This window comes from Egretta garzetta, unplaced genomic scaffold (assembly GCF_000687185.1).
Source record: "Egretta garzetta isolate BGI_Z169 unplaced genomic scaffold, ASM68718v1 scaffold209, whole genome shotgun sequence".
NCBI lineage: Eukaryota > Metazoa > Chordata > Aves > Pelecaniformes > Ardeidae > Egretta > Egretta garzetta.
In genome coordinates, this window is record NW_009260839.1 from 3,289,530 (window position 1) to 3,306,996 (window position 17,467).

The 17,467-nt window shown below is 61.5% G+C and overlaps 1 protein-coding gene across 1 annotated transcript in view; it reads right to left on the minus strand.

The window, feature by feature from the left end:
• ABLIM3 (actin binding LIM protein family member 3) overlaps positions 1–17,467 on the minus strand; it is a 26,265-nt gene that overhangs the window by 4,773 nt on the left and 4,025 nt on the right. The window contains exons 3-14 of the mRNA XM_035902483.1: positions 15,919–16,102; positions 15,420–15,532; positions 12,829–12,955; positions 12,597–12,690; positions 7,635–7,722; positions 6,212–6,270; positions 5,582–5,653; positions 5,027–5,182; positions 3,876–3,905; positions 3,171–3,300; positions 2,202–2,300; positions 719–769 (exon numbers count right to left, since the gene is read on the minus strand). Coding sequence (XP_035758376.1) covers positions 719–769; positions 2,202–2,300; positions 3,171–3,300; positions 3,876–3,905; positions 5,027–5,182; positions 5,582–5,653; positions 6,212–6,270; positions 7,635–7,722; positions 12,597–12,690; positions 12,829–12,955; positions 15,420–15,532; positions 15,919–16,102 — 1,203 coding nt within the window. The remainder of the gene's footprint in view (positions 1–718; positions 770–2,201; positions 2,301–3,170; positions 3,301–3,875; positions 3,906–5,026; positions 5,183–5,581; positions 5,654–6,211; positions 6,271–7,634; positions 7,723–12,596; positions 12,691–12,828; positions 12,956–15,419; positions 15,533–15,918; positions 16,103–17,467) is intronic.

Consider the following 17,467-nt stretch of genomic DNA (forward strand, 5'->3'; position numbering starts at 1 on the left):
CCCCCAAGGGGGGTGGGGGGGCCCCTGCCAGCGGCAGCTACTTACAGCAGTGGGTGCAGGCAGCAGCGGGGCGGTGGGAGATGGGCAGGCGGGAAGGGAGAGCCCGGGGAGAGAGAGGAGACACAGTTACTGCTCGGGGGGGAGCTGCTGCCCCTCTACACGCAGAAGCAAGCAGGGACAGCGCAAGCCAGCCCTGCTGAGAGACACCAAACACCCCTCTGCCTCCTCCCCACCCCTCAACACCCCCCAGGCCCATTTCACCCCGGAGCATCCATCCAGGACGGCCTGTGATTTTTCTCCAGGGCTCCACGTGAAACTGTGAATTACTTTCTTCATCCCTTTCCTGAGGCTGTTCTGGCTCCTGGCATCAGCCAGCAACAGCCACCCTCGTCCCCTCTGCCACCCCTCCACGGCCTCGCTCCCCCTCCCACAGCTATCCCTGTCCCCCGCGATGCTGACAGCCTTCGCCCCCGTTCCTCACAGCAGGGACTTGGTTCAAAGCTGCCTTTTACTTGCGCTGAACCCTGTGCTCTGCTGCCTGGAGGGCAAGCAGGAGCATCAGCCCACCGAAACCCAGCGCCCCAGCATCTCACCTTGACATCTGCTCCCATCTCCCGCCCTGTCCCTAAACGCGACTCAGCCAGACCGAGCCCCGCGCTGGCACCCTGCCCCGCTCCCCCCGCGGAGCAGAGCCCGGCGTGCAGCAGGCAGACCCTACCGTGTCGCTTATAGATGGGGGGTTTCCGATAGATGTTGCTCTCGCCAGCAGCTGGTGGCCGAAGAAAGAAAGAAAGGAAGGGAAGAAAGAAGGAAAGAAGGAAGGGGAGGTCAGTGTGGGCGTGCTGAGAACGGGCAGGACAGAGGTCCCGCGGGAGATGCTGTCCCCATGCCACGTATCCATCACACAACCGCCTCCAGGTCCACGCGTCCCCCGGGAGTGCAGTGCCGGGCCAGGGCCAGGGCCAGGCAGGCTCCCAGAGGGGCAGCAGGAGCGCAGCCCCAGGGCAGCGGTGCGCACGCAGGACATGCAGTGAGTGCCCCAGCGTCAGCATGCACCGCGGGGCGGCGGGCGCTGCCAGCCCCGGGAGGGAGCGGCACAGCCAGGGACCACCGGCCGCCCCTGCCAGCCGGCAGCAATGCACCACGGCTCGCGCTGGTGCGGTTTCTTGGGGATGCCAGCGCCTGGAAGAACCACCTGCAATCTACCTGGGGGCGAAACAACATCAGCCAAAGCCTCTTTCCACAGCAGAGAGAGAAAAGAGCGAGCTGGGAGGGAAAGCGAGCTGGAGCCTGGCGCTGAGAGCTATGGCCCCCGCGCAGGGGCCAGGCAGCAGAGCTGGCGGAGCAGGGAGGGGGCCATCCATAAAACACTGACCGTCAGCAGGAGGGCAGGGCAGGGCAGGCAGCAGGGCCAAACCCTGGCAACGATGGGACTGAAGCAGGGGACCATGGTGGGGAGCCTCTGGGTGTCCTCACGGTGCCGTCCCAGGGCATCAGCTGTGTATCGTGGAGGGTTCCAGGTTTTGGAGGAGGACAAGGGCAGCGGGAGATGCCTGCAGCTGAGCAGGGTGGTCTGGGGCTCTGCCCTCCCTGCACGTGCTGAAGGATGGATGGGCAGCTCTGCCTGCTTCCCTCCCCACTCTCCCCTTCTGCCCGCTCCGTCCCCATCCCCATGGGCTCTGCGTGGCTGGGAGCGGGTGGTGGCCCTTACCTGGTGGCCCCCTGCAATCCCTGCAGAAGGGGAGCAGGCATCTGGCAAGCCCAGAAGACTCTGGGGGGAGGGAGCGGCGGGGCCCCGGGGGAGTATAAAATAGTCATCTGTAGCGGATGGGTGCGGAAAGGCCTCCGGCAGACACGCTTCGGCTCGTGATCCTGGGGGGGAGGCAGGGGAGGGGGCAGGCTCTCCGCAGGGGACTCGTCTTCGTGTGGGGGGTGGAGGAAGGTCAGGGAAGAGGAAGAAGAGGGATGTTGCAAGGATCAAGCAGACTCCGGGCGGCTCTGGGATGTCCGCGTGGTGATGGGGAGGAAGGAGGGTTCAAGCTGCAGGTCCTGTTTATGGATGGCCTCTACCAGGGGTAGATCCTGCTGCCAGCTGGCTCTAGGCAGGCGGTGGAGCTACGCATGCGACACAGGGGGAACGGCACATGCGGGCATGCCACGGACACGGCGCTTTCCCAGGGACCGGGCACTCCAGAGCCTACCTGGGATGTGGAAATGCTTGGGTGCTTGGTATGAGGTTGGAGTGGAGGACCTCACATCTAACTGGCTATAGTATGGGGAGCTGCGCCCGCTCTCGGTGCCTACACGGTGCCGAGCAGAAGCAGCCATAAGTGACCGAGAGAGAGAACAAGAGGCAAAAGAAAACGGGTGTTAAATGCAGCGGTGTTAGAAGAGCGGGGGGCAACCCATGACGTGCGCCAGGCCGTGGTCCAGGATGGGGCGTGATGGAGTGGGGGAAGAGTTCCCGCATCTCTGGAGAAAGGCGGGATGCAGAGGAAAGCCCGTGTGCGGGTGCTGTTACAGGGCAGTAGGCTGCCCTGCCGCTGGTGAGGGGAAGCCGAGCGTGCTGCAGAGGCAAACGGTGACGGGCCCTTGGCGGTGCAGCGTGCGGGTAGCTCGGGGAATGCGGGACCTCTGGAATTACTGACCTTGGATTTTCCCCAGTTGTTCCTCCCCAGCTCCAAAGGACAGGATACATGGCACTGACACACTCTGCTTCCCCCCAGATACGCTCCGGGGTATGCACACGTGTGTGTGTAAGGACCCCCCCTGCAGCACTGGCTGGGCACAAGCACTCCCGTGCACACCCATCCCAGAGCTACCAAGCCAGCTGAGGGCTCTTCACTGGACCTGGGGGTCACCTCTCTCCCCACCCCATTCTCCATGAGCTCAGGTCTGAAGCAGGACAAAGCCCCCTCAGCCTCTCCTTGCTGCTCGCAAGACAAGAGTCATGGGAACCAGAGGATGCATGCAGCAGAGTTGGTCACTGCCCCACAGCTCCTGTTGCTGTCAGCTCCCCACAAATCCCCCCCCCCCCAAGGCCTCCTGCTTGCTTGCCAGAGGAGGGACCACTGAAGTCCCTTGGGAGAAGCAGGGAACAGTTTGGTGATCCCCTCTCCACTTGAGGGTCTGAACTTAGCCCAGCTGGGGGTGGCAGCTGAAATTCTCACCTGAGCGGTAGAAATGGTGGGGGGACCTTGGGATGGTGGGGGACATGCCCTGGCGGCTGTAGGTGGGGGAGTCGATGTAGCCAGGGCTGGAGGCTCGCCTCTGCCGCGTGTCAAAGCTCTCGTAGATGTCCTGGGGACGGGGAAAGGCATGGAGAGAAGCAGCGTTAGAGCTGGCGGGATGAGGCAAATCAGTGCCTTGGCAGCCCTGCAGGGAGGTGTCCCATGGATGGGGGTCCCCGAGCTTGTGGCAGCCTGGGAGGGTGCACGCTCTGCGGTGTGACATGCCAGGCAGCGTGCGTGTCCTCTGTGGCTGGAGGGGGTCCCCAGGCTGCTCTGCCTCCCCACTGCCAAAGTGCAGGCAGCAAAGCCCAGGGTTTGGGACCAGGTGACAGTGTCTGGCCAGAGGCTTTCAACCCCTTGCCTGCAGATCGTCCCCTTCCCCTGAGCTTGCTCCCAATTACCAGCATCCCCCTCTGCAGGGCAGAAGCTGCACCCTGGGTCCACTCTACCATGGAAGGTTTGAACGCTGCTCTCCTCGGGGCCTGAAGGACAGGGCCCTCCTGGACAGGGTCCCCCCATCTCCCCCCACCTCGGGGCAGCACCCAGGTGGGGGGACATTCCGCAGAGCCCCAAAGGTCAGAGGGACACCCTGTGGCTGCAGCAGGTGACAGACACCTCCCCCCCCGGTGCCCACCGGGGCATTACCTGCGAGTACGGGGAGAGGGTCCCCAGGGACTGGAGGCAGCAGGAGGCAAAAAGGGGAGAGAGACAGAGAGAGAGACAGCACACAGTTAGGGGGAACAGTGACAGACGGGGCCCTGCACTGGCTCCTTTTCCCCGTGTTACAGCCTGATCGCAGCTGCCAGGCAGCGAGGGCGGCTGCTGGCACGGCCGGAGCTGAACTCTGGCAGGACGCTGGGCTGGGAGGGGCTGGCCGGGAGGGGAGCTGGCGTCAGGATGGCACCTCCTGCATCAGCAGCCTGCACCCCTTCTCGAAGGCCTCGGTGGAGCGGTTGTAAGGGGGGAAGGCGGCTGCTGGCCCCGCCGTGCTCCACAGCGGGCCATGGCCATGCTGCTGGCACCTTCACTGGCTGGGCCGGAGGAAACCAAACTTGTGACAAGCCTTGGGACTGGAGATGTAAGAGATGCTGCTGCTGGCCATTACAAAGTCTTCTTCCAGGACCACCTCAGGTCCCCCATCTCTGTGTGAGCTGCTTGGGACCTCTTCTTCCATGGACTTTCTGAAATCATCCAGCAGCTCCAGCCTGCCTGGGGGAGCGGGGCAGGGCAGTCCTGTCCCATGTGCTGCTTGGGCATCATCTCATCACATACTTGCCCTGACCAAGCCTCCCTTCCTCCTGGCTGCAGGGCCAGCACCCAACAGGGGCAGCCCTGCTGTGCTCCAGAGACCCCGTGCTGGGCCTGGGTGGCCAGGAGGATTGCCTGCCAGGGGCCAGGCTTTGGGCTGAGCCCGCCGACCCTCTGCCCCTCCACCCCGGAGGCTGTGAGGGGTGAGCTCCCTGCCACATCACTCCCGAGGGCGACGTCTCCTCCTACGCAGCGCTGCTCGTCCCCGCACGTCGGGTCTGCGGCACAGTGTGGGCAGGGTGCCACCATCAGCTGATAAGGTCACTGGTTTCTTTCTTACTTTACAGCAACAGCACCACGATTTCCCTTCCAGCTCAGGCCCTCTTCCCAGTGATGGGGAGCCTCTGGAAGAGGTCTTACCCCCTCTCCTGCCTCCCTACGGTATTCCTGCCGGAGTGAGCAAGCCTGCATGCAGTTTTCCCCATTGCCCCAAACTGGGGTCCAGCCCCCTGCGCAGCTCGGCATTGGGCATATCGAGACTCCAGTACCTCCCCATAGCTATATCTCTCCAGCGTCTCATCCGATGTGTATCTGTGATAGGGCTCGTAGGAAATGAGGTCAGGACGCTGCACTTCATAGATGGCTTTAATCTTGGGAAGAGCTGCCAGGTCTTTGTAATTAAGGATCTCATTATCCACTTTAGCCTAGGGAGAGGGAGAGAGAGACAGAAAGGAAGAGGAGAGAAGGAAGGGGACACTGGAGCACATGATGTGGAGCCAGCACAGAGCAGACAGAGCCCACCATCACCCCAGCAGTGGGAACAGGTAAGAGGAGATGCCCGAGAGGCAGCAGTGAGAAGAGGCAGAGGAGCTGGGAGCATGGGACCGTGCCTCTCCGAGCGCTCCTGGTCTGTGCCAACAGCACTGGTGGCATGGCTTGCCGCTGGGGCGAGGGGCACGGCTTGTCCATGCTGTCCCCAAACACTGGGCTTGTCCCCAGGAGACGCCTCACACTGCAGAGCAGCACCAGGAACTGCAGCTCCCTCCCCTGGGGCCGGAGCATCCGTCCTGCCCCGCGCGGGCGAGAGGCTGAGCTGTACTTACGCAGATGACGCGGTTTGGGGAGCCGATGCTGGAACCGGGGGGCGAGATAGAGGTTTCTGATGTCCTTCTGTGCTGTGGAGGCAGAGAAGCAGAGGACGGGTGAGAGCACAGTGAGGAGGGACCCCCAAACAGGCACAATGCTGGGCACAGTGAGCAAATCGCTGTTTTTGGAGCTGAATCTCACTCAAGGTCCAGTTTGTCTGCCCTTTCATCTGCTTGCTGCCAGTGCCCACAGCCAATACAGACTGCCCTGGCCATCCAGCTTTGTGCCCTGGCCTCTCTCGGGAATCAGGCGAGTGGCCTGGCTGGTAAAGCCCAGTGGGCAGCTGCCCCCGTGGCCAGCCGGGTGCAGAGCAACAGCTCGAGGGGTGCAGGGGGTCCGTGAGGGGACTGCTGTGCCCCCTCCCCGGCTGTGGCATGGGCTGGTGCCAGCCACGAGGCAGGTCCCCATGAACAGCCTCGGCCACGGCCACCGCCATCCTCTGGGCAGCAGGGACAGAGCTCGTGCCAGTCTCAGGAAGTCACCCCAGGCTTGGCCACTGCCACAACATTCACCTCCAGCAGGGACTCGGGGGCAACATCACCTGGGATGTGCCACCTCTCGGAGATGCCCCTCACCCTGCTGCCTACCTTTAGTTTCTTCTCTGCTCTGGCCGCCTGCTTGCAGATGGGGTGCCACACTTCGGAGCCTGCAACGCAGCAAAGGGAAAGTGTTTCAGCTCCATGCACAGCTCACCTCTGCTGCTAGGTATCATCCAGCTCCCCCTGCCATGGGGGAGCCCTGTCCCATCCCTGCCATCTCCAGCACTGACCTGCAGCCCCGGGGGGGGATGTGTCAGTGCTCCCCCTTAGCAGCATCTGCATTGAACAACCAGTGTTATAGGAGTGCAACCCCTGCATGCTGGGGGGGGCAGCTCCTGGGGGGCCCTGCAGGGGCAGGAGGTAGGAACCAGAGCCTCTCCATGGGGAGCAAAGCAGGAGGGAAGCGGTGAGCGCCGAGGATGCAGAGGTGGGAGTCACCTTCTGGGTTCCACTGCCTTTGCTGGGTGCCTTCTCCACTACAGTGCAGCCACAGGCACGCACCCACTGGGAAGGCAGGGCAGTGGAGACTGGGTGTCCATACTAAGAAACTAAACAGCTCTCAAGCACCGAGATGTAGTGGCCAACTCTACTAAACTGTGATGGCAAACCTGGGCATGTTTTTGGGGCAGCCCAGTGCTTAACCAGCTCCTGCTGGTTAAACTCGGGGTAACACTGAGCCTGAGGCACCCAGAGCCCCTCGCTGGAACCAGCAAAGCCACTAAGTTCACCCAGGCGTGCCTCAGGATGGATGCTGAGCACGCCCATCCTGCTGCCCACAACAGGGCCTTGCTGGGACCCCCACTCCGGCTCTCTCAGCACAGAGTTCTTCCTTTGCCACCCACAGGGTCATTAGTGACTCAGGGTGACAGGCAAGCACAGGCTACTAAGAGAAAACAAACCCTCCCTCTGTGCTGGAAATAGCCCCTAGGGCAGCTCCAGGCAGGGATGAGCTCCTTGCCAAAACCAAACTCAAATCATCCAGCTGTGCCAAGCGAAAGCCTAACCCCTCCAGTGCTGCTTGCAGCGTAACCTGGATGAGGGGAGTTGGGGGCGGTGGGGAAGGGGTCCTGGACCACCTCCTCTGGGGCTGGGGAGAGTAGGGAGCTGGTCACCTTGCACCCATCCCAGCCTCTATTTGCTGGGTGCAGGCCAGGGGCACATCCAGGCATGCCCGGCAGTGCTCCCCAGATGTGCAGGGAGCAAAAAGCTGACCACAAGGAACAAAGTCTCCTCCAACTCAGCAGCAGGGAATGTTTCGTGGAGAGAAGCAATTGCCACACAGCCCAGGAATAGCCCAGGGGCTGGAAAGCAGTGGAGAGGGGTCTCTGGCATTGCTGGTGGGCACTGGGACTCTGCTGTGGAGAGACTCTTGGCTTCAATCACCATAAGGACCTGAACCCCAAGTGCCCCCACAGCCAGCACACCTCCACCCAGCCACGCTGGTCCCTCCTGACCACAGCAGGACCCCTACCTGTGAGGTACATCTCCTCCCCTTCTGTGAACATCTGGTGGCAGCGGACACATCTGGCACAGGTGGGGTGGTAGTGCTTCCCTCCTGCCTGCAAAGGCGAGCGGAGAAGAGGGGCCCCTGAGCAAGGCAGGACATGGCGACCTGCTCGCATCCCTGGCGGCCCTCTTTGTTGCAGGCAATGACAAGGTGAAATGTGGCAAAATTGCTCCGAGTGGCCTCAGAGACCACTGCAGCGTAGAGAGAAAACCAGAGACCACTTCATCACTAATGCTTCTGCAGGACTATGAGCCAGACTGGGACCCTTCTGCTCTCCTTGAACTGTTCAACACACAGGAAAGCAGAGCTAGGAGGTCCCAAACAAGGTAGCCCTAGAAACCCCGTCCCTAATACATTGTCCTTGGACCTGCTAATAACCGAGCCCCCCTGCAGTAACGCTCAGCCAAGCAGCCATGCTTTGCACCAGCTCCTTCTCTCTACAGGTGTGAAGGGAAACAGCAAATCTGGCCCAGGACGTCACAGCAGGGAAGAATTAAAGGGAGAAGGGCCCCAGAGATAAACCTTGCAAAGCACAGGCTTCCTCTTGCTGTCAGATCCCCCCTGGCTACCATTGCCAGCCCCTCTGCCTCAAGAAACTTTTCTCCTTCTGCGAAGCCATGCCCAAACTTCGGCACTAGTGACATGCTATTCCCCAGCTGAGCAGCAGCTGGGCTGCTCCCTTTGCTCTTTGGCAGGGATAATAGCTTTAATTGGTAGCTTGTTTCCACTCAAAGTATCTGCTAGCATTTCAATTACAGGCTCGTTTTCTGGGCTGGGAGCTGGGAGGCAGGAGCTGGCTCAGGGCAGGAGGAATCTGGGCTGCACTGTTAGAGCTCGACCCCAAAGGACATTCTACTCCCATAATAATCCAGGAGAAGAGGAAGGATAATTTAAGGTGGTAGAAGGAAGACCAGGCTCTGGCTGACAAAGGGGACGGTTATGATAGAGGGGGCTGGAGCCAGTTTGAAACAGGGAGGATCAACAGGAAAATTTGCTGCGAGGATAACTGAGAGTCTGCCAGTGGATTGCCCATAAAAATCAACCTGGAACTCAATGTCCTTGGGGTACAGATGGCAGCCAGTTAGCTATTTCCCTTCAGTTTATGCCAAAAATGAGTGGAAGGTTTTAGGGCAGGCAGGGGAGATGAGTAGGAGAGTTTGTACCTTGCAGTTGCAAGTGCACCTCAATCCAGGGAGGGGACAGCCCTGCGCCCCAGGCACCTCCTCATGCAGTTGGCAGCAGCATAACATACTCCTGGGCTGGCCCAAGTGAGCCCACAGCCCAAATGTCCCCAGTTCACACCCAACAGCTCGATGACATGGCAGGGAAGTCCCCGGTGGCAGGGCTGGAGACTCAGGCTCACCGCGGGTGCAGATGAGCAGCAGGGAAGGCCCCAGCCCTGGTCCCCCAGGCTCTCCAGTGGGACACCAGAGGTCCCCATGGCAGCCCCAGAAAGCAGCCACCCTGAGCCCCAGCCCACCCACAGTGCCCCATGGCAGGGGCTCGCACTGAATGCTTTGCCAGCCCGAGCAAATGCTACAGCTGGTTTCAGGCTACACAGATCATAAACCAATTTTACCCCTAAAAGCCTCATGCAGAGCTCCCAGTGTCACTGACTCCATGCCAATGGGCTCACTGAGTCTCAAGCCTGTTGCTCCAGGAGGTGACCCACCAACCCCGCCATGGCAAAGGCTCCCTAAGGACGGCTGGTTCCTCCTGCGCTGCCCAAGCGCCTCTGCACACCCCCCGCCTGGGCAGCTGCCCACCGCAGCACCACGCCAGCACCCCCCGCCACAGGCTCCCACCAGCCCGCACTGCGCGCCCGGGACAGGCACCCCTTAGGCTTGTGTGCCTGCGGCTCCCCTCACTGGTATTTCCAGCTGACTTGAGACAGCTCATGCTGGGGACACGGGGCCCTGATGGCTGATGGGCCATCTCCCGCAGTCCTCTATATCTGGGGTGGGTTTGGTGCTCTTGGACACTCTTAGTAGCCCCATTGCCTTGGTGCGCTGACAGTAGTTAAAAAAACCCCACCCCAACTCTTCATCTCTAGACTACACGGGCTGCTGGCACAGGTCAGGATGCTTTGCAGAGCTGGGGGCGTAGACGTGGAGCAAGGCTGGCTGCTCGCGCGGGGACACGTACCAGCTCAGTCACGACTTTAATTTCAATACAGACCTTCTCCAAAAACACTCAACACCCCCCAACCCCCGCCTTGAGGAGCAACTCTCCAAACTGTGCACAAACCTTGCGCCTTTTACATTGGTTAAAATTACAGCTCATAAAAGGCTGGTAGAGGCTGCGAGGGAAGAGACCTGCTCGTTATCGCTTGCGGTCCCTTAAAGACTCATTAATCATCCAAGCCTGGCTGCACAGCTCCGAGCGGCTGGGAAAGCCCGGAGGCTGCTGCAATAGCACAAGAAAGCTCCTCAAGGCCTAACATTATTTAAAGGCGCCCTTTTCCATTTTGTGCTCTGCTGGAGAAGACAATTAAAGCCTCTGGTTTTACAGGAGATCATTCGACACTGTGAGCAGGCACATACCCGGGGAGGGCGGGGAGCACAGGCTGAGCCCTGGCCGTGGGGAGGCAAGGGGTGCTCCGACATCCTTGTCCAGCACAGCCCCCCAGCACCCAAACCCAATGCTCCTCTCGGCTCCATGACAGTGCCTGTGAGGAGGCGGCACCTCAGCTCTGCCCGCAGGAGCCCCGGCGCCGAGGCACATTACTTCTTGCCCACTGGAGTCTTGTCATGCAAGGAGGGCTCCGATGCCCAGGCGTGGGTGCAGCAGGCAAAGTGCCAACGCAAGATGATGGCTGTTCAGAGCATCTCGTGGGGTTCAGGCAGCATCTTCCCACAGCCCGTCAGAGCTGGCCAGCCACTCCAGCCAGGGAGAGCTCATGCTGGGAGCAGAGCTGGGACAGGGCACAGGGGAGAGGGCAAGGACAAAGCTGTAGGGAATGCGGAGCTAACGCTGGGAGAACAGCCAGGGGAGATGGAGGCAAGGGAGAGCGGGAAGGCTGCCACTGCCCCGGGGCCATCTCCAGCCTGCAGGCAGGTGTCACGCCCGGCAGAGCTGCTCACTGTCCATCCCCTCAGACATGCAGCAGCAGAAACACCCCGACTCCACTGTGGTTGTGCCAAGTGAGGAAAACCCTGAGAACAGTGCAGCGAGGAGGCAGTGGTGCCTGAGGGTGCTGGCCGGGCTGGCAGCACAGCCTCTGAGCTCAGGGCAGGGTCCCAAGTCCCCTCTGGCTCCTCTCACCTGCCCTCATATGCTGAACCCCAGCCTGCTTGGCCTGCTGGGGTGGCTGAGGATGCTTCTGTCCTGGCAAGGGGTTATTGGGGACCAGACTGCCCAGGGGAGCAGCAGCAGGGATTCGACCCCGGGGGACCCTCTGGCTTCACCCTGCCCTGCTCAGATGCTTGCTGATCAAGTGGCCCCATGGCGGGCAGCCGGCCCCTGACAGCTGCTGCAGCACCGAGCTCACACTCACAGCAGCCAGTGCCAGGACCTGCCGAAGCCTGGAGTCAGCAGAAAGCATTCCCAGGCACAGACAGCTCCCTGGAAAGGGGGAAGATACTGGAGGGCTCCTGGCATCCAACTCCAGCTTCAGGCCAGCCCAGCTGGCAGGACCAGATGGGGTGACCACTTCTCGGCAGGCTGTGAGGCTGGAGATGTCTTGGAACAGCCCTCAGCATGCTGGAGACCTACACAGCCACTGCCACTCCAGCCCACACCACCTGCGGTCTGGCTCGCTGCGGAGCCACAGTACCTCCGATTCTGGGATACAGCTTCCTATCGCTGCTGTCTGGAGATGGCAATGTGTGGGTGCCAATGCCACCCGCATCTTCCCTTCCCATGAAGGGAAGGTCTTAGGAGTGACTGGGCACACTTTCAGCATTGTTGCCTCTCTACACCACCACAGCCCAGCCCCACAGCATCACCAGGGGGTCTAAAAATCACAACAGGTTTCATTCTGACATCTTTCTCTCTGCCTCCTGAGCCTTTAGTTTACCCTCAGACCAGATTTTCCAGCTTTTTCTTTTCCCCTGCAAATGTTGGGGTAGAAACAGAAAGCAAACACCTCCAGCAGGGACCGCAGGAAGGACCTGACTGCCTGGCTGATGGGATGGACCAGCCCTGACGGACCTCCCTGCCCGTCCCCAACAGCAAACCCCACTCCCCCCACCCCTGCTGGCTGTGCAGCTCCATCATCGCCCAAAACATCCTCCATAGCCACCTGCACCCATGCCTTGCCGTGGGATCTTCATGGGATCCCTGCATCCCTTGGTAGCTCTGCCAGAGCAGCTCCTGCTGGCCAGCAACGTGATAAGCAAAGCCCCCTCCGGATTTGGCCCAGGGCAGGGGACCCCCTGCTCAGAGGCTGTCCTGCAAAGGGGTGTGCGTGGGGACGGCTGCCTGCAGGCAGGGTGCTGCAGCCCCTCGCCCAGGCTCCGCAGCGGGCAGCCAGGCTGGATGCGTTTCCAAGGCAACAGGCAGGCTGCCTGCACAGGGATGCGCTCAGAGGCAGGATGGGGCGAGCACGGTGGGGACACTCCCGAGCCAGGCATGGTAGTAAGCTGGTTAAGGCTGATGTCCCCACATCTTGGGCTCCAGAACACACCCCAGCACACCCGGGCCACCGCGTGCTCCGGATGCTTGTGGAGCTCCAGTACCCAAGCCACCTCTCTGAAGGTCTGCAGTGTGGTATAGCTCCTTCCCCCACTCCCACCCTCCAGAGAAGGTGGCCAGGCTGTGTCCACGCACCCACTGCAGGAGGAGCCATGGCCCCGAGAGACCAAGGGCAGCATGACAAGCGTGCAGGATGATGAAATACCCACGCCTCCCCAGGGCACCTCGGGGCAGGACGCACGCAGTCCCTATTCCAGACCGGGATGGGGTGGCTCTGGCGCTGGGACTCACCTCCAGGACCCTGCCACTGATGTACCGGTCACAGGTCTCGCACTTGATGCCAAACTGGGCGTGGTAGTCAGACTCGCAGTAGGGGACACCATCCCTTTGGGAAAGGGAGGAGAAGGGGGTGAGCAGGGGGTGGGCCAGGCTGGGCACCCCCTCACTGCAGCCCCAGCCCCGGGGGGCACAGCCCGGTGACGGCCAGCACGGCCAAGCCTGCCACCAGCACAGCGGCACTCACTTGCTGATGTACTCGCCGGTGAGGATGATCCCGCAGGTTTGGCACTTGAAGCAGCTGACGTGCCACTGCTTCTCCAGGGCCAGGAGGGACTGGCCTTGCTTGATCTCCTCCTTGCAGCCTGCACAGTCTGGGGGGACAGAAGATGGGGGGCACAAATGGGACCACTGCAGCAACCCAGCGTGGGGCTCAGCAGCATGGCAGGAACACCCACATCTGCTGGCCCAGGCACCCTGGCTATTTAATCCCACGCACCCCTCGCACTTGGAGGAAGCCCTGCCCGAGGACCTCCTTTTCTAGGGGGTGCTGCTGTTATAAAACCCCCACTCCTGAGACCACTCCAGGGACAGCCCCTTGAGGATCATTTCTTTATGGGGAATCACTTCTTTACGGGAATATGCCACCTCTGCTTGTTGCCAGCAACGGAGCCAGGAGGAAAGCCTCCTGCTGGATTTGGGACCTCCGAGGCACTGCTGGCACCCAGCCAAGCACCCACCGAAGCACAGAGCTGGGTCTCCCTGCCGAGCCCGAGCCGGGGCGAGTGGATGGGCTGCCAGGGCCGTGCTGCCCTGGCAGGTCCCTGGGGGCTGCCCCCCGGGCCGGGAGCAGTGGGAAGTGTCCGGCAGCGAGCGCAGCAGAGGAAGGGCTGTGCTCTCCGGCAGCCGCGTCCGGCCCCGCTGCGGTATTTACGAGACTCCCTTCCTTCCCCGCTTCCCCTGGCTCTGGCCAAGGCTGGGAGCAGGAAGCACATGGGCCTCGGACCCCTGACCTTGACTCCTCCTTGTCCTCTTCTCCCCCGGGGCAGCAGGTTTGCCCGGATGGGGTTTCTCCTTAACTCCCTCCCTGCCACCACACCAGAGGTGCAGCAGCACCGCAATGGCAGCCGGAGCAGGCAGGCTTTTCTACTCAGCCCATCCCCAGGCAGCTCTGCACCAAATCCCTGCCTGCTGGGCAAAGATAAGTGGGGGAGTGGATTTTTGACCCCTGGCAAAAAGCAGGCTGGCCAGCTCAGCTGAGCCAGGATCCATTCCCTCTCTCACACAAGTGCTGCTGGGTTTCTTTTGTTGCTGGCAGGACTGGGGCTGCAGGGCAAGGCTCAGCACCCTTCTTTCTAGGGATGTGCCCTCTGCAGAGTGCACCAGTGTGGGCTGCAGCAGGCAAACCTCCCCTGCCACCCTGTCAGGGTGGCACTGCCAGGGCACCTGGGCCGCAAGGGGCACGGGCGGGCAGCAGGCGTCCTCTGGCTGCTGCCTGCAGCTGCCTATGAATAAAGCATGGTGCCCTCAGGTAACCCCGCTCTGCAGGCCAGGGAGGAGCGCTGGCGGGAAGGGGACGGGAAGGGGACGGGAAGGGAGAGGACAGCAGGCACGAGGCAGAGTGTGTGGCTGCCCTTCCCCTGCCCTGCTCCACCCTCGGGCTGGGGCTCACTCAACCCCTGCCACATCCCCTAACCGCACCGAGGCCACCATGAGAGCTGGGGGGAGGCAGCCTGGGGGAGCTCCCATCAGCACCAACCCACAGCTCAATCCAAAGAGCCACCACCAGTGCTGCCACAGTGACCGGCTGACAAGGACCATGGGTGACACCACAGTCCTGGGTCTGTCCCTGGCTGCAGGGCTCTGCTCCAGGCACTGATGCTCCAAGGCTTGCGGAGCTGCAGCAGCAAGGGCCCCCGCCCGCCCCCCCAGCTCAGCCCGCTGACATGGCAGGGTTTGGGCACCGTGGTGTGGCTCAGCTCCCGGCTCTCCCTGCCCTCTGCCACCTACCCACGCACCGCACTGACACAGCTCCCCTGGGACTCGCCAGCAGCAAACACGGGGCATATGGGAGACAGGGAAGCGTGGACATCAGCGCCGCAGTCCCCTCGCTCTGGACACGGGCTGAAGCGAGCCCTGTGTGCAGCAGCTCCACGCTGCAGGGATGCTCTGCCAGCCCCCGAGCACAGCACCCACGGGATGCTCCGCAGATGCCCATGGCAGAGAGCCAGCAGCAAGGAAAGGCTGGGGAGCAAAGCCCCTGAGAGGGGAATGGCATGAAGAGAGGGTAACCCAAGGAACAACCTGGGGTCAAAATCAAGGCCAAATCCACCCAAAAAAGCCTGTTTATTGCTCTTGCTATCCATTGCTCTTTAGCTTAGGTTCATCAGAGCAAGGGGGTGAGTGTAAGAAGCCTTTTCAGTGCTTGTAGATGCAGCAAGTTAACACCAGTGTTGGGAATGCCGGGTGAGTGGTCCTGAGGCTGGCACTCAGAGACCTTGGTGCAGTGGGACACAAAGCAACATCTGGGCACCACCTCAGAGCAAACCCAGCTCCAAAACCTTCCCACTGCCCGAGGCATTGCCTGCAGGGGAGACAGCACCTGCCCAGGTCATGAACAGGCCAAGGGAGTTTCCGAAACCAGTGGTGACCTGCAATCCTGGGTGGAGCCATGTGACTACCCTGTTCCTCCTTCAAAACATCTGCAAACACCCGTGGCTCTGTGCAGCACTGCTTGCTGGCCCCAAAGCCCATCCTGTCACCTCCCCAAGCACCGGTCCAGGAGCAGGCGGTCCCTCTCCTTGGAGCAGTCGCGTAACACAGGAGCAGTCAACTTACGGCTGGGCCCGTGGATCTTGATAGGTTTGGTGCTGATGAGAGAATGGGAACAGTTCTGGCAGACACAGTCCTTCCCGCTGAATGTGACCTTGTCTCCAATTGGGAATGGTTTCCTGCGGCCAAAGAAAAGGTGGGGAGGCATGAGCCGCTTGCTCCTCTCCATGCAGCATTTGGGGCTGCCCAGGGCCAGCAGGACCCATGGTGCCAGGGAGTGGAGGGGCTACAGGTGAGGGCTGCAAGGGGAGGCAGGGAGTGTGCAACACATGCCGGGGCAGGAGGACCAATGCAGGCGTTAAGGCAGGTCTTCAGGCTGCAAAGGGAAGGGTCGGAGCCATTTCATTGCTTCCCAAGGGTTTGCACCAAGAAAACACAGAGGAGGTGCCTGCTGCAGTGCTGAGCAGGGAACAAGGGGCTGTGGGCTAATGAACACCCCTCTCCCTGGTGCACGGCCAAGGGCTGCATGGGGGGCTGCGTGCCCTCAGAGATGGCTTCAGCTCACCTGCAGGTGCTGCAGACAAAGCACTTGGGGTGGTAGGTCCTCCCCAGGGCGGAGATGACCTCTCCGGTGATGAAGTCCCCGCAGCTGTCACAGCGGGTCCCGTAGAGCTGCTGGTAGTCATGGGTGCAGATGTACTCCTGGTTCTTAAAGAAGAAGCCCGACTGGGCCAGGTCGCAGCCACACACTGTGGGGGGAGGACACGCATCCGTCAAGGGGCAGCAGGCAGGTTTATGGCCGGGATCTCTGAGCCCACTGCTGCTGCATCTCAGAGGGTTTCCCTTCCCAGCAGACACGCTGGGGCCTTCCCCCAGCACCACAAGATGTCAGTGTCGGGCTGTGGCAGGGTGCGGGATAGAGCTGCCCAGCCAGCCAGGGCTGGGCACTCCCAGAGGAAACCCCAGAGCAGGGAGGGGAACCCCTGCATCCCCCACCCACCTCGCACAAACAGCCCAGGAGGGTCCGTGGCATCTCCTCCTGGACCCACAGCACCTGGATGGGGCTCAGCCCCTCCATTTGACACTCACAGGGTGTTGGGAAGCCAAGAGCAAGACAGCAAAGAGTTGGGCATGCCCTAGGACAGCTGGGGAGAGGTCTTCTCCACGCCCTGGGACGTGGCCTTCTCCATAATGAGCTATCTCCACTCCCTGGCCTGGATACGAAGCCATGCCCTAACAGGAACAGGTCCTGGGACACACTGGGGTTGGTGCTCTCACTGCTTGTTTTTCCATAGTGTCCAGCCCAACCTCACTTCCTTCCCTGCTGTGGGAACCATGGGTGGTGCACAGCCCATCAGAGTAACCCAAGGAGACGTGGCAAGCCCTGGCCCTTAGTGTCATTTCCCTCCTATGCCTTCACCATCCACAGAGACCTTGAGCATGTCAGACCCTAGAAGGCACCTCAGAAACAGCACAGGGACCAGGTCCTAGGGCCTTTGCACGATGCCCATCGCCTGTTCTGCAAGGTCACAAGAAGGGGGGACTGCAGAGCAGCTGAGCACCGGCTGGCACAGCCCATCGTGGTCTCTGCTTTACACCCCAGCACCCCTCTGTCCTGTCCCCACACACCTCACCTGCGCCCCTGGGCCAGTCCACACAGTGGCCACCCTCCCCGGGGCACAGCCGGACCCACAGGGGCAGAGAGGCAGCTCCCCCCCAGCAGAGCAGCCCCTGCAGAGCTGCTCCCCAGAGCTGGGGGCAGACGGCCAGGGCGTGTGGGGCCAGCACCCACTGCTCTCCAGAACAGCCTGCCAGCATCTCCCCACCAGTGACGAGGGACCGGCCACCAGCTCTGGGGCAGCAGCAGGAAGCAGAAGCAAGTAAAAGCAAGGCAGGTCTGGGACCCTTTTGGTGTGGGACCCAGAGCACATCCCCCGAGGCTGCACCAGCCATGCCAGGCTCCTGGGGACTTGTTGGGGACAAGCTGTGGGGCTGGCGTGGGAGCTGGCAGCAGCCAGCCTGAGGTGGCAGGGGGTGCGAGCTGTGAGGGAAGGTGAGACAGGAGGATTTCCTCTCATTATTTATTCCCTTTCACTTGGAAATCAGACAGACAG